This window comes from Pleurodeles waltl, chromosome 2_2, assembly GCF_031143425.1.
Source record: "Pleurodeles waltl isolate 20211129_DDA chromosome 2_2, aPleWal1.hap1.20221129, whole genome shotgun sequence".
Lineage (NCBI taxonomy): Eukaryota > Metazoa > Chordata > Amphibia > Caudata > Salamandridae > Pleurodeles > Pleurodeles waltl.
Window position 1 is genome coordinate 110764557 of NC_090439.1, and position 14747 is coordinate 110779303.

Genomic DNA, 14747 nt, shown 5'->3' on the forward strand with positions numbered 1-14747 from the left:
CTAAAAACAATCATAACACACGAGCTAAAGGGTCATAATTATTTCCCACTCTGTGCTAGTTCAGCTGCAGTGGTCGTCTGTATTAAGCTGCTGAACCCATGGTAGGCGTTTTCACCACTCTTGCATACAGTTACACAAAACCCAAACTCACCTCAACTACTCCTGTTTTTTTGAACCACAAATGGTTGCTCTTGTGGTATCTTTTGATTAGAAACCAACATTATGCCCTCCTTCAGACACCAAAAATGAATGTGAAAAACAAATATGAAAGAAAAAAAACAGGCAAATGATTGAAAGCCAAAAATGAACTTTTTGTAATTTTCAACTTTTATTAATGTTGCACCATTTATACAATTACATATAATTTCAACGCATCCATTTTACAACTTTTTTTTTTCCTTTATATTTTTTTCTAATGAGTGGTGTGTTGGTGTCTGTGACACAGAATGGAAGAAAGACTGGAATTGCAATAAATGCAGACTTGTTTTTTTCATTTTTCATTTCCACTGACCAAGAAACAGAACAACAGGTGCACCCAACCACGGACATGCATTAACTCATCATGAGAAATCTAGATAGGCTAGGTGGGAAGAAAATGCTCATTTACTCCCAAAAATAGCTGGAGAAGGGAAACGGTTTAGAGGGGATTGGCACTACGAAATAAAAGTTTGAACGCTTAAAGTGGGTTGTATCTGAAGATTTGGCCATCATTCGCTGCATTTAACCAAACAAAGGTACAAAACAATGTTGTTTGCGAATAAAAGAAAAAAACTGCTCTCAAAGATCTGATTGCCTTGGCACAAGCCCGATGGGCAAAGTCAAAAACATCACTCCTGCAACAGTACGGCAGAAGAGAAAACAAGGGGAAAACATTGTTCTGATACAATGGCGGAGTGCGTTCATGCTGCTGTTCAGAATAGTAAAAATGTGGTCTATGGTCAAACCTCTATCGCTAAACTCCAAGATTTAATTAACGCTTTTATTACTTGGCAAAATCGGTAGACTGATTTTTTTCCGTAATAGGTTACGACAAAAAAAAAAAAAAAAAAAAAATTGCCATTTTGTTTTGTTTAAAGTGTTGATGGGAATTCCCATCTGGGCAATATATATGGTTATTTTAGATCGGAATCAAGTTTGTTAGTATAGCTGGAACAAAATTATACTAAAAAACATCATTGCAGGTCGTTTTTTTTTTTTTTAAGTGGTATCTCAAACAGACTGTCCATTTTATTCTTGAACTGCTACGGTTTGATCCGAATTAGCCACCGGAACCTCCGATGTTTTCACTTCTTCTGCGGTTCCTGCGGGCTCGGAGGCCTTCGGAGTAGAACTAGGTGCTTCTGTTGCTGGGGTCTCATTGGAAGAGGGGGCAGCCTCGTTGCTGCAAGGTTTTGAGTCTGAAGCTGCGGCCACTTCACTTTTAGCTTCTTGCGCCGCTGGGGCTGAGGGAGCCTCAGTCTTTTTGGCGTCTCCTTCCTCTTTGCTCTTTTCTTCTACTTTGCTAGGAGCAGTGGCTTCCGAAAGCTGGGAAGCTTTTGCCTCGCTGCTTGGCTCTGGAGCTTTAGCCGCCTCGCTGCTAGGGGCTGCAGCAGAGGCCGGCGCCTGCTCCTCTTGCTTGGTCGCCTGAGGCTCAGCCTCCGGGGCCTCTGCTTTGGCATCATCACCAGCTTCTTTCTTCTCCGGCTCAGGTTTCTCAGTTTCCCCTTGACCAGTGGCCTCTTTCTCACCTTCTTTGACTTCTGCTTTATGATCAGTAGACTGTGACTCTTTATCATTCTTCTCCTCCTTATTTTCCTTGGCATCAGCATTTTCTACGGGAGGCTGGGCCTCTTCATTCCCCTTGGGGGCCTCGCCTTCTTCAGTGGCTGCCCCATCAGCTTTCTTGTCTTTTGCTTTGTCGTCACTCACATTGTACCCCTTCTTCTTCTTGCTTAGCTTGCCTCCCATTTCTGGAGCTCTAGAAAGTAAGAAAAAGTTAGAGGTTACCAAAGGGAATATACTATAGATTTATTTTAAAGAAATCCAATATTTTTAAGCACTGCCAAAATGGAAACAGCTGAACAGGTAAGATTAACAAATAGGAGGAGCTAACATTCCTTGTGTAATGTATGGGCCACACATTTCAAAGAGTTATACAAAGAAATCACAAATCTAACTAATTTGTTCAGAATAGACTGAGCTCCTTACAGTCTAATGTCCAATCAATGCCTCACAATTTTTAAAGATAGATGGTAGTGTGTTTTGACAACCAGCCTATTCTTAATGTTATATGTCAGCGTTGCATGCTAACTTGCAAGTGCCACAACACCTTTCGTACGAACAACAGGGATTTAACTTCTATTTGCTGTATCTTGTTTCTATAGGTTAGCTAATGTCTTCAGTTAAAATATCTAAAACTTTATCAGAACTTCAGATTTCTTGTGCTCGGCACCTTCTATGTGTACATCAGACAGACCTCTATACGAGATTGATGTAGGAGCATAGCACGAATGTTAAGGCACTGCATTAGCTACCAATGGGAAATAAAGTAGTGTGGTTCAAGAGGTTATAACTTTTTCATCAGTGACCACAGAGCAGACTTTTCAGTGTTATGGAGGTGCATATTTAAGTTGAGTTTGTTAGGAATGTTTTTATGAACCTTAACTCATGCACACTAATCACTCTTTCTGCGTTTGTTTTTTTCCTTGATGAACGAATCAAATAGGGTACACGTGAGATTTAAAGACCTCAATTCCAAATATGCTATACCTAAAGAAAACAGCAAATTCTAGGCAAAAATGGAAAACAATTATAGTTTTTATTGAACCAAGAAATCAAAAGTAACATGACCTCCCTTCACATGTTAAGCATCCATACAACTCGCCCTGCCTGACTAACAGGCAAAAACATGGTAAATGCAACAAGAACACCACAGGAGGATATGAGGAATGTTCTCTGGAAGAGTAAGTTGTTACAAACCATCTGTTTTGTCCAAAGTTCACAGACTGTAGGTTTGATACAAGTAGCAACAATCTAAGTTTAGCATGATCCTTGGAAGAGATAATGAGTCTATTTCACAGAAGTGACATCCTGCGATGTAAAAGGAGACTCACTGGGGTGATGAGCAGCACTATACAAATCAATGTTTGCATTTTTTTTTTTTTAAAGATACGGATTCAAAATTTATAAGCGGTCTGCTCCATTTTTGGAGCGGTTTATATTTTCCCAGATCAGTGATACCATCGCCGAGCAGGAACCAGCATCCTTACTTTTTGTTTCACCACTGAACTTAAATTTTAACTCCGTTTATAAACAGAGCAGAAACAAGGTCTGTATCTCTTTTGGGTGCCCCAGAGTCGTGGACACAATCTTAACCATATACACATTACAAAGAATCAACTAACATCATGAACTGCAGGACTGTAATCTATCTAAAACCTATCAGATTTTTAAATTTTACATGCCAGAAACCTGATCAAAATTCAAGCTTTGAGCTTCGTTTTTCCCGGCCTTCATTGTTCACGGTAAAATTAACCTTTGACATTGTTCCTAATGTATAGCACTACTCAAAACATGGTACAAGGACTAATTGCACTTGTAGAAGTAGAGCTTCCCTGAGAAGCAGGAAGTACAGGTGTACTTTCTGGAGTTCACAAGCAAGTTGTCCGATGTAAGGGCAGTCATTTCTGTGATTAGATTAACATTTGTGGTGCTCGTTTTAGGCCACAAGGGCTGAGCTGGCGATACTGCCACTCTGGCGTTTTCCCCTTGGAATGCAGCCTAGAGGGCTTGCACGATCCAATCATGCTCATTTGGTCTGTGCTAGTCACATAGCCCTGCAGTGTGGGGCTGGTTTGAACAGTTTTGCCAGCGCGGACTGATTTCCAATCTATCCCACAGGCCAACATTAGAAAATAGATCAATATGATTTCATAATGGTTTAATAAAATGTCCACATATTGTAGTTTATGGCAACTTTCTAACACTTGTTAAGGGGAAATGGCTTTTAAAAGAGAAAATTGTGACAGGAGAAGCCAGCCATTACTTATCTGTGGGTAAGTGTTCACTTGATATGCAAGAAAAGTAGGAATAAGAGAATGCCCCCAAAACTGCTACTGCCATCCATTAGAATAAAAGCAATCTAACAGCACTGCCACAAGACTCAGTATTTAGTAACCAAGAAGACCCACGTCAGCAGCAAATGTTTTGTAATGATGCTTGTGCCACGCATAGTGGAGGTTACCTCATGTGCATATGAAACACCTAAACAAATAAGGGAAATCCTCCTGAATGCACATGCAGTCTTTTTTTTTTTTTTTTTTTTTAAATACAGATGGGACTGTACGATCCCTTTTGGAACGTCACAGTGAGGTAGTCTAAAAGCAGTGCAATCAAAGTTATGCATTGAGGTATGTACTCAGTACACTTTGCATAATATGGTCCATTAATCTCTCTTTCAGAGTATCAGACTTGTTAAAATGGGGCAGAGGGACCATTATTCCACAGCTAACCCACTTTTTCAGGGCCTCATCCTCGTGCTGCAGCACATTTATAGATTTAAAAGGCGTCTTATTAATAACACGACAGCTGACATAGCTACTATCATTAGATGGCTTAAGATGTGGAACCTTCCATGTCTTTTTTTTTTTCCAGCAGGGCACAATGTTTTAAACTTTGCAAAGGATCCTCATCCTGCGCAAGACTCGCATCAGTTTGTTGACCCTTGCCGTAAGAACCCTGATATGCCTTTGAAAACTGACTGGTAATTGCAGCTCATATTCATTTAAATCAAGTGCCTTACACACTCTGGGCCGGCTTCAGCACTGGTGGCCCCCCACCCTATGACCACCTCCTCGGATTCCCTCACTACCACCAGGCAGATGTGCCCCTCATCTCTCCATAGCCTCCCTTTCCCGTACATGAATTTGTTTTAAAAGCCGACGTGAAGACTGGTTTTACTAATCCACCCAGCTATCCACATAAAATATAGTTCTGTTTTTTGCAGCAGGCATATTAACACTCTACACTGCTTTGTGGCGAGTCAAAGCTGCCACCAGACAAAACTCCCCTCTCTCTCCCTAGCAGGAGAGGTGCTGACCTTACAAAAGTATCTTGACATTTTAATTGCTTCCGGAAGGCTGGATGCACAAGAAACTTTTTAGGAGGTACTTTTAAATCGCAAGTTTCTAAGTTATTGCTAAATACAGCATCCCCCCCTGCCCCCTTTGGTCAGTGCAGCCGCACTGCTCACATCGCCCTAAAGCTGGCCCTGTACACAATGACTAGCACCAGGTTGAACGTTACTTTTAGCGGAGTGTACTTTTTGCAGTGTGGAAACACTACGGCTGACGTTTGTCCAGGAGGGCCAGAGCAGCAGTGGCGTAGCGTGGGGGGTGTAGGGGGGGCCGGCCGCACCGGGCGCAACATCTTGGAAGAGACTAAATCCACGGGTTAGGGGGCGCAAATTACTTGCCTTGCCCCGGGTTAGGGGGCGCAAATTACTTGCCTTGCCCCGGGTGCTGACAACCCACGCTACGCCACTGCAGAGCAGTTAAGCTTTTTCACAGTGTCCATTTGAGATAAATAAACCGATGATTAATTTACATTGAAATAATCTGCAAAACCAGTGCTCATCCTGAAATCTTGCTAGGCCCCCTAGATCAAACGTTTTCCACCTGGGGTATGTGGACCCCCGGGAGTCCATGACACATACTCAGTAGGTCTATGAATGTTTAAAAAAATTAAATATTAGCACAATAATAAAGTGTACATAGATTTAAAAAAAAGCTAAATGTAAAATTGAGCATTTCAAAATGTTCTGTAAATGGGAAGGAATTTGAAATTGGAAGTTAAAAAGTAAGTTTGTATTTTTAGCTTCATTTGTGGGACCAGCGAAAGTACAGCGAACAGTAATATGGCCAACTGGTGACCTCAATTAAAATACTGACAGAAAGAGGACATACATTAGGAACAAAAAATGTAAATCAATTTGCTAAAGCCGGTCAAATGGCTTTATATTTTAGAAATAAATCCACATTTTGAAATGCGCTAATCTTCATCTTAAAAGTAAAATGCTGATTGTACATCGTTCCTCTGTGCATCAAACAACATATTTCATAAGTTATGATTTTTTTAATGTACACTTCTTTCTGTAGTTTTAAGTTTTGTTTTGAGGTTCAAATCACAAAAATTGGTTCGTGGGGGTTTCCAGTACAAATTAATTGGGGGTCTGCGTAAATCGAAATGTTAAGAGCCGCCGCTGCTATAGATCAATAATTGACATCCCTCTGTTTGTAGTTCTAGGACAAGCAGACCTTATCGTCAAATTTACATGAACATAATTCCTCTCCCACCTTCACAATACATTCCTTCAACATAGGCCACCCAGTCCATGAAAGAAAAAGAAGGCGGGCACACTTTCATTAGCATAATTCACTCAAATCTACAGGCACATTTACTTCAGGCTAGATTACATTTCCAAAAATAACATAACATGTCTATTTTTGAAGAAGACAGGCTAGCTTTATGGAGGGTTACCAACTAGCTACACATAATCTGTCAGACTGTCATTTTCTTTAATGAACAGTACTCTGGGATTTGCAGGCCAATGCAAATAAAGGGAACACATTATTACAAACCTTAGGGATCCAGAGTGGTGTTTGCTAGAAATCTAACTTTGGTTTGTGGATGGTGCTCCTGGTAACATAGGTCGGACTTGGCACATCTCGTTTATTTTAAGAATTTGAAAAAAGGAAAACATAGTTTAATAGCCAGGGCCACTACTTAGCAACTTTATAAAGCGTGAACTAGATTTGGTGGGCAGGGCCTGTGGAATTATGTAGCAGTAAAACCAAATTATGAGGCAGGGTTGACTAAAATTATGCCGCAATCAAAGGCTATTATGAAACAGAGATTCTATCATAATATGTCACTGTTTTGTCATTCTAACACATCAATACTGTCTGGGCAAACGTTTCATCTCATAAAGGTGCACTTCACCCTTTTGAATTCTGCAATTCTCAAATGAAAGGTACGCATGCAACCTTTGCCAAGGGTCTGCGACTGTGCACCATGCCCTGTGGCACCGTATTTAGAAACTTTTGATCAGTTTGAGATAGAAACACATGTAATTTTGAACAACTCTGAAAATTATGCAGTAGATGTTGGAAACCTACAATTATGAGGAACAACAGGAAGCAACCGCAGAATCCTTTAATTGCATGGCCGTAACCGAAGGGTCACAGAGCACTTTACATATTAAAACATTAGTGGGTATAAGAGTGCTAAGGGCACAAACTAGTGATATTAAATCTTTAACAGTGAAATCGTTGCACATCACAGGATATGTGCAATACTTTAGTCGTTTATACTTGTCTTTCCGTTTACATTGTAGTTCACAGCAAAGATGTGCGAATTTTTGGTGCCATCTTTAAAACCATTCAACAACATTTAATCACAAAACGATTTTGCCCAAGTCACACAACCTTCCTGTGGCTAATCATTCATTTGCCACTCTTCTCCATTCTGGGTCTTGGATACCGTTCTGCAGTGTTACAGTTTTAGTTCTGTTTTCTGCATTAGAATAGTTGCGTTTTCTGTTCCTCTGAAAAGGACATTGTTTAAAAGACAATGTTCTACTAATCTAAGTTCCTTTATTTCCCAGATTTCTCAATTTGTGTGATACATTTACCACAAACCGTACAATGGCTGGTTTGGAGGCAGAGGTGAATGTGAGTGTAATTTATCAACTGAAACCTGTATCCTTCTTGCTGCGAGAACACAAATGTTGCAAAATTAAAATACGCTCACTGTAAAACGTCCCTCCAGATGGAACAGAAAGTATATGACAAAACAACGAAGGCACTGGAAAAGCGTATTAAAATGCTACCCACTGAGTTAGCAAGTCCACGTTACACTTGGTGGAGTGGTTTAGACACACAATGAGTCTCATTGTTGCTGTTCGCGTTTGAGGGCCTATTTTGTTTTCTAAATATAAGGGCCAACTTTTGCGCAAACTAGAAAATATATCGTGCGTATAGACCTATGGCCTATATCCCAAGGCCTTTGTATGGAAATCTACATAGATATGTACGAACACTTTTTCCCCATAGACACAGAATGGGTAAAAACCTTTGCTACATCTGGCCGCTAGTGTGCACCTACTTAGTCCCACCCACGATGTGCCCAGCAGCTTTCAATAATCAAACAGCAAAACTGTGTCAGCAACAAGCCTAACAAAAAGTGAACAACTAAGCGGATAGTATGGTGTTCCTGCCTTTCAACATCGCTTAAAGGTGGAGGTAAATCTTATAAATTACCATAACCCTTTGGACTAGAATTATGTGCTTGTAAAGTGCTGCATGGCACTGTGGAGCCACCTACCTCAGAGCGCTTGTCTGTAGGGGTGGAGATAGTAAGGCGAGAGGTGTGAAAATGAAGCATCCATGTCAATGGTCCGTAAAACCACTTTGCTTTGAAGCCTGGTAAAGAAGTGATGGGGAAGTGTTATAACCAATCCTACACTGCATGACTAGTTCCAAGATATTCTTCAATGATCCGTTTCTAAAGTTCTGTATAACAAATCATTTTCTGTCATTGCACAAGTAGTACAGCTTGCGTCACACACTTGACATGGAGCTTTATGGGCAAACAAAGCAAGTATCAGCCAACTGCAGTCTTGAAGTAAAAAAAAAAAAAAAAAAAAGATGAACACATCCAACTCCCAAGTGTCTGCCAGGGTTGCTTTACCCAGTTGATTACTCTCAAATGATCCTTTTTGTGCTTCCCTCACTCAGCCCAGACTAAAAATGATCGATGCAATCCACTCAATAGTCTCACTGGTTGCTCAACAAAGAGCCTCCTTTTTGACAATCTCACAGTCCCGCACATGCCATATCAGCAACCAGTTTTGACTCACTATAGTTCTGTGCTCACTGGCAGGTTTACCATTCATTCTCTGCTGCCCAAGTATGGTATGCTAAATAAGATTCTGTGCTTTAGAAGACATATTGAATGATTAAAGCGTACTTTACATGCAATCAACAGTGGTGGATATAGTCTACGGAATACATGCCTCTCAAGACTTTCTACACATTGCTATTTGGTAGATGGCTGACCAACCACTTGAGCTTAGCGAACAGCAGGTGCTTATCTCTAACACAAAAATACCTTTGAACTTCAGTCACCCAAGTGCACTTAGCACTCTCCAGAAGAGGGTACAGCACCAAATAACGTACATAACCTCCCGTCCCTCCCTCGCCTTCCTTTCCACCAATGAGGCTCTCTGCCTCACCCTAGACCCCTCCCTCACCCCTTAAACCCCCCCACCCCCAACTCCTCCTGTCCTTTTTGTCTAGCCCGCTAGACTTACCTTTCTCCTTCTCCTCCACGGCGGGGCTGGGGGGGGGGGTCATCAGCTTGACTCTCGAGCGCGGAGCTCCTCGCGGAGAGTTTCCCGGCGGTCGCTTCTTCTGGGGGCAGGCAGTGCTGCCTTGGAGATGCGTCCTTGGAGTCGGCTGATTGAGTTGGTCAGCTCTATGGTGGCTGGGGCTGTACTTCCGGACCTTCAGCTCGCATTTGCTGGGCTGATGTGCCGGTTGTGTTTTTTGCATGGTAGGACGGGCGTTTCTGCCCGCGTTTTTTGTACTAATTGTTGCCCTTTCTCCATTATTTAATGGGTGCTGTGGCCTCTTGGGTACATTTCTTGTTGGGATAATGTCGAAGGTTCCTTCAAAGTGGCGCAGGATTGTTTCCTCCTCTTCTTCTTCGGGGGAGGATGTTGCGGTTCCCCTCTCCACTCCTGGGGGGGTCACCAGGTTGCGGTAGGGGTCCCTGCGCCTCTAATGTCCAGAGAGGAGGTTCAGGACATGATTGAGGTGGCTGTGTCTCGTGCTCTGCAGGCTGGAGCATCCAGGCTTGGACGTTCTTCGGCAGCCCATCCTTCAGGGGCTGCGGAGGGGTCCTCTTTATCAGATGATGACGCTCCTACTTCTTCTGGCGGGAAATATTTCTCCAGGGAAGAGATGTGGCAGGTTCTGATGCATGTTTGGGACAATTTAGGTTTTCCTGTTTTTCAACCTACGGGGACTGATTCACACTTGTTCCCTCAATATCAAACACCTTCAAGGTTTGCCATGCCTTTTCAGGGCCCTGTTAAGGATATGGTGCTCCGGGAGTGGAGGGATGTGGACCAGTCTCAGGTTCTGCGTTTCCTTCAGAAGCTGTACTTACTGGAAGGGGAAGATGTGTTGCCACCTTCCGTTAAGCTGGATTCCATTTTGGCAACCCTAATTGGCAAGACGGCGGTCAATCCGGAGGATTGTGTTCCTGCTGATGCCACTGACAGAAAGGTGGATTCAGGTCTGAAGAGGGCGTTTGCGGTGGAGAATTTGGCCCTCAGAGCAGAGGGTATTTTTTCTGCTTATTCTGCACAATCCTTGGTGCAGGATTTTGACAAACTGGCGGTTGCTGTTCAGGAGGGTTCAGAGTGTTCCGAACTGCTGGCAGTTATGGAACAACAGGCCAGGTTGCTGGCGGACAGGTCATCGGATGTTGTCCACTCTTCGGCTCTGGCGTCGGGAGCTTTGATTGGGGCTCGAAGGTCCCTCTGGTTAAGGATGTGGATGGCGGATCCTTGGGAGAAGTCTGCTCTCCTGAGACTGCCTTTTGAGGGACGCAATTTATTTGGAGATCAGTTGCCTTCCATGCTTTCGAAGGCTTTTAAGGACAGGAAACACGCCTTGCCTTACAAAGGTGGTTCTTCTTCTGGCAAGGGTTGGCGGAAGAATTCTCGGTCTTCTCCCAAAGTTGATTCCACGTCTTTTTCTTTCAGGAAGCATCGTTTTCAGCCCCGTTTTTCTCCTAAAAAGTCTGCTCCTTCGGGGCGGGGAGGATTCAAGAAGGGTTCCTGACAATCATTGTGGGCCTGGCAGAGGGCCGGTTGGGGGGTGGCTGAGGCACTTTCTTCCCATTTGGCAGGAGGATGTCAGCGATTGCTGGGTGCTGGACATTGTAAACAATGGCTACGCCATAGGCTTCGATGTGGTACCTCCAGTAACCGGGGTACGTCCTACTCCACGGCCTGCGGACGGGGCACAGAGGCAGGCGTTGTTGGAAGGGGTCGGGACTTACCTCAAGAGGGCCATATCACATATTCCTGTGGGGGAGAGAGGTCTGGGCACTTATTCCATCTTGTTCCTGCTTCCAAAGGTGTCAGGGGGCTTTCGTCATGTCCTCAATCTAAAGGGTGTGAATTCCTGGATCAAGACTGTACATTTCCGTATGCTTTCCTTCAGTTGATTTTTCCTCTGGTCGGTCCAGGTGATTTCCTGGGGCCTCTGGATCTGCAGGATCCTTACCTGCATATTCCAGTGGCTCTGTCTTCTCAGCGGTTCCTACGCTTTGCGGTGGGCCAGGACCATTTTCAGTTCTGTGTCCTACCATTTGGCCTAAAGTCCTCACCACGGATTTTCACTAAGGTGCTGGCCCCTCTGGTGGCTCTTCTACATTCCGAAGGGGTGTTTGTCTATCCTTATTTGGACGATATTTTGATTCAAGCGCCCTCTCAGGTTATGTTAAGGAGGCATGTGGCCCGGGTTCTGTTGGTCCTGCAAAACCACGTTTTTTTGGTCAACTGGGGGAAGTCAGATTTGGTCCCTTCCCAGGATCTGGTTTTTCTCGGGCCCGATTTCTGACTCTTAAGGGCTTGGTGACTGTGTCGGAGAAGCGGTTGGTGTGCCTCCAGTCACAGGTGTTGTTGATCTTGTCGCAGCCGGTTCCCAGAGCCCTTCAGTGGTTACATCTGCAGGGTAATTTGACGTTGGTGGTTTTTCTAGTGCCGTGGGCACAGTTTCATCTTCTTTGCCTGATGAACTGGTTTCTCGTTCCTTGGTTTCCGGGGGTCGAGTTCTCTTCTGGCAAGGATTCCTGTGTCAGGGTTTGTTCGCAGGGAGTTGGGTTGGTGGCTGGTGCCGGCTCATCTTCGTGTAGGGGTGTCTTTATCTCCTCCTCACCCGGTGGTAGTGACAACCGATGCCAGCCTCTCCGGTTGGGGGGTTTGGATGGGGTCGGCTCAGGTCCAGGGGTTTTGGTCGCCTCTGGAGGCCAGACGCTCCTCGAATTGGCGGGAGTTGAAGGCGGTGCTTCTTGCTCGTATTCATTTTCAGGAATCCCTGAAGGGTTTGGACCAAAGCTTACGTGAACAGACAGGGAGGGACCAGGTCGCGGTCGCTGTTCCGCATTGTGAGGGACATTTTTGTTTGGGCGCAAAAGTGGGTTCTATCCCTGCGAGCCGCCTACATTCAGGGGGTGGTCAATGTTCGGGCGGATCTTCTGAGCCGGGTCATTCCTTCATCTCAGCTTTTCTCCCTCCAGTTGTCTCGGTTTCGTCGCCTGGTTCACATGTGGGGTCTTCCGGTGTTGGATGTGTTTGCCTCCCAGAGAATGCGAAAGTCGGGCGCTTTTCCTTCCGGTTTCGTTGTCCTCAGGCTTGGGCAGTGGACGGGATGTTGTGTCCTTGGCCTCAGATCTTTTGTACGCATTCCCGCCCTTCCAGGTGCTCCGTGCGTTTCTCGTGAAGGTACGTCTTCTGAAGGCCAGGGTTTTCTTGATAGCACCCCATTGGCCGAGGGCGAATTGGTTTCCGTTGCTTCGGTTGATGGCTTCAGATCACATGTGGACTCTCCCTCTCTGTCCTCGCCTCTGGAGTTTCCTTGCCTCCCGATGGGGTCATTGAGGCGGTTGCACTTGACGGCCTGGAAGTTGAACGGAGGAGTTTGACGGGCTTAGGGTTTCCGGTAGCTTTGAGTTCTACTTTACTGGCTTTGCGGCATCGTTCCACTTTACTGTCTTATGGTCGGCAGTGGAAGGTTTTTTCTTCCTGGTGTTTGCAGCATAGGTTAGATCCTACGGCTGCTTCTCTGTTTGAGGTGATGCAGTTTTTACAGGATGGGGCCCGGTTTGGTTTGTCTGTGGCTTCCCTACGGGTGCAGTGGGATGCAATTCAGGCTTTTAGGGGCCCGTGGCGTAATCTGTCTGATGAGGGTCATTTGGTGCCTCGGTTTTTCCAGGGCCGCCTTAACTTGTTTCCTCGTCCGGTGCGGTCCTTTCCTTCCTGGGATCTTTCTTTGGTGTTGGATGATTTGACTGTTCCTCCCTTTGAACCGCAGGATTCATGTGACTTGCGCCCTCTTTCTTTGAAAACTTTTTTTTCTGGTGGCCATTACTTCAGCCCATCGATTGGGCGAGTTGGGGGCCTTGGTCTGCTGTTTTCCTTTTTGTAAGGTTTTTCCAGATCGGGTGGTGCTTATTCCGATTCCTTCGTTTGTTCCCAAAGTGAATTCGTCTTTCCATGCTCGCCAGGAGGTTAACCTTCCTGCTTTTTGTCCTGATCCTTCCTCGGATGAGGAGGTTCGGTTGCATTCATTGGATGTATGTCGGGCTTTGTTGGAGTATCTAAGGGTGGTTGCTCCTCTCCAGAAAGGTGATTCTCTGTTTGTTAATTTCGGTCCGGCTCGGAAAGGGGAGAAGCCGTCCACTGCTTCCTTGAGTCGTTGGGTTCGCTCTCTGATTTTGATGGCTTATTCTTTGACCTGGGTGGTTCCGCCCCAGGGGATACAGGGCCGTTCTACCAGGGGTATGGCTGCTTCGGTGGCGGAGCTGCAAGGCGCTTCTGTGGTGGAAATTTGCAGGACCGCTACTTGGGCCTCACCTTCGACCTTTGTTTGTCATTACAGACTGGCGGACTTGGGCAGTTTGGAGTCAGTCTTGGGTCACTGTGTCTTGTCCTCTATGATGTAATAGGAGGGCGATTGTTCGGTGTCCTTTTTTGGTTGTGATTAAACTTGTTGCAACTCAGTGTCCGTCTCCTGTTTTTCTCTTGCTATGTCTCATTGGTGGAAAGGAAGGCGAGGGAGGGAGGTGAGGTAATGCGTCCATTACTTACAATAATGGCATTACTCCTAGTCCTACTCCCTCGCCTTCCTTTCCGTTCGCTCCCGCCCTCCCAATACGGACCGCCTGAGTTGCTGTTTGGGCTTGTTTCTGTACAGGAGGTGGTGGGGGGGGGGTTAAGGGGAAGGGAGGGGTCTAGGGTGAGGCAGGGAGCCTCATTGGTGGAAAGGAAGGCGAGGGAGTAGGACTAGGAGTAATGCCATTATCGTAAGTAATGGACGCATTCAAATCGGAGTGACAGCTTTAGGTAAGTCAGAGGCAGAATAATAAATGATTAAAGGAAGAATTGTAAAGGAGTATGCTCATAAAAGCTTTTAAGGTATGGCTCACTGGAAGCCTTAACCCATAAACAAAACCATGAGCTGTTGGTGTCTTGTTTTCTTTGTAGTATAACAAGAAACAACGTAAAGTAGTACAGGCTGATCAACTTCGCTTACCCCTCAGAGATAGACTAAATGGTGGCAATTATAACCGTGCATTGAGGACGAACATTTACGAGACTCGACTGAAGCCAGCTTTTGCCAACAGGACTAAATCCGCCTAGATACACCTACACAGAGACATGCGAGACTGTGTTGGGGCACTGATATCACCATCATTCCTGACCCTGTCCTTCTAACTAAATGATTTGTATAGCACACTAATCATGCAAGTGGGTATCCAGGAGCTTGTAAGCTGTAAGATCTTGGGCTTCACAGTTCAGTGCTAAAAAGGACGAAATCCTTTCTTACTACAGAAACCGATGTGGTGGCCCACACTCCATTCAAATCACTGCCCATGAAATCTCATATTGCAATGTTACTGGGCTCAGCCGGGTG

At 44.9% G+C, this 14747-nt stretch overlaps 1 protein-coding gene across 2 annotated transcripts in view; it reads right to left on the bottom strand.

Moving 5' to 3' along the window:
• Positions 1-309: 309 nt before the first annotated feature.
• Positions 310-14747, bottom strand: part of BASP1 (brain abundant membrane attached signal protein 1) — a 158867-nt gene continuing 144429 nt past the window's right edge. For both annotated transcript variants that reach the window (XM_069219485.1, XM_069219483.1), the window contains exon 3: positions 310-1957. In XM_069219485.1, the coding sequence (XP_069075586.1) occupies positions 1228-1947 (720 nt within the window). In that variant the 5' untranslated portion in view covers positions 1948-1957 and the 3' untranslated portion in view covers positions 310-1227. The remainder of the gene's footprint in view (positions 1958-14747) is intronic.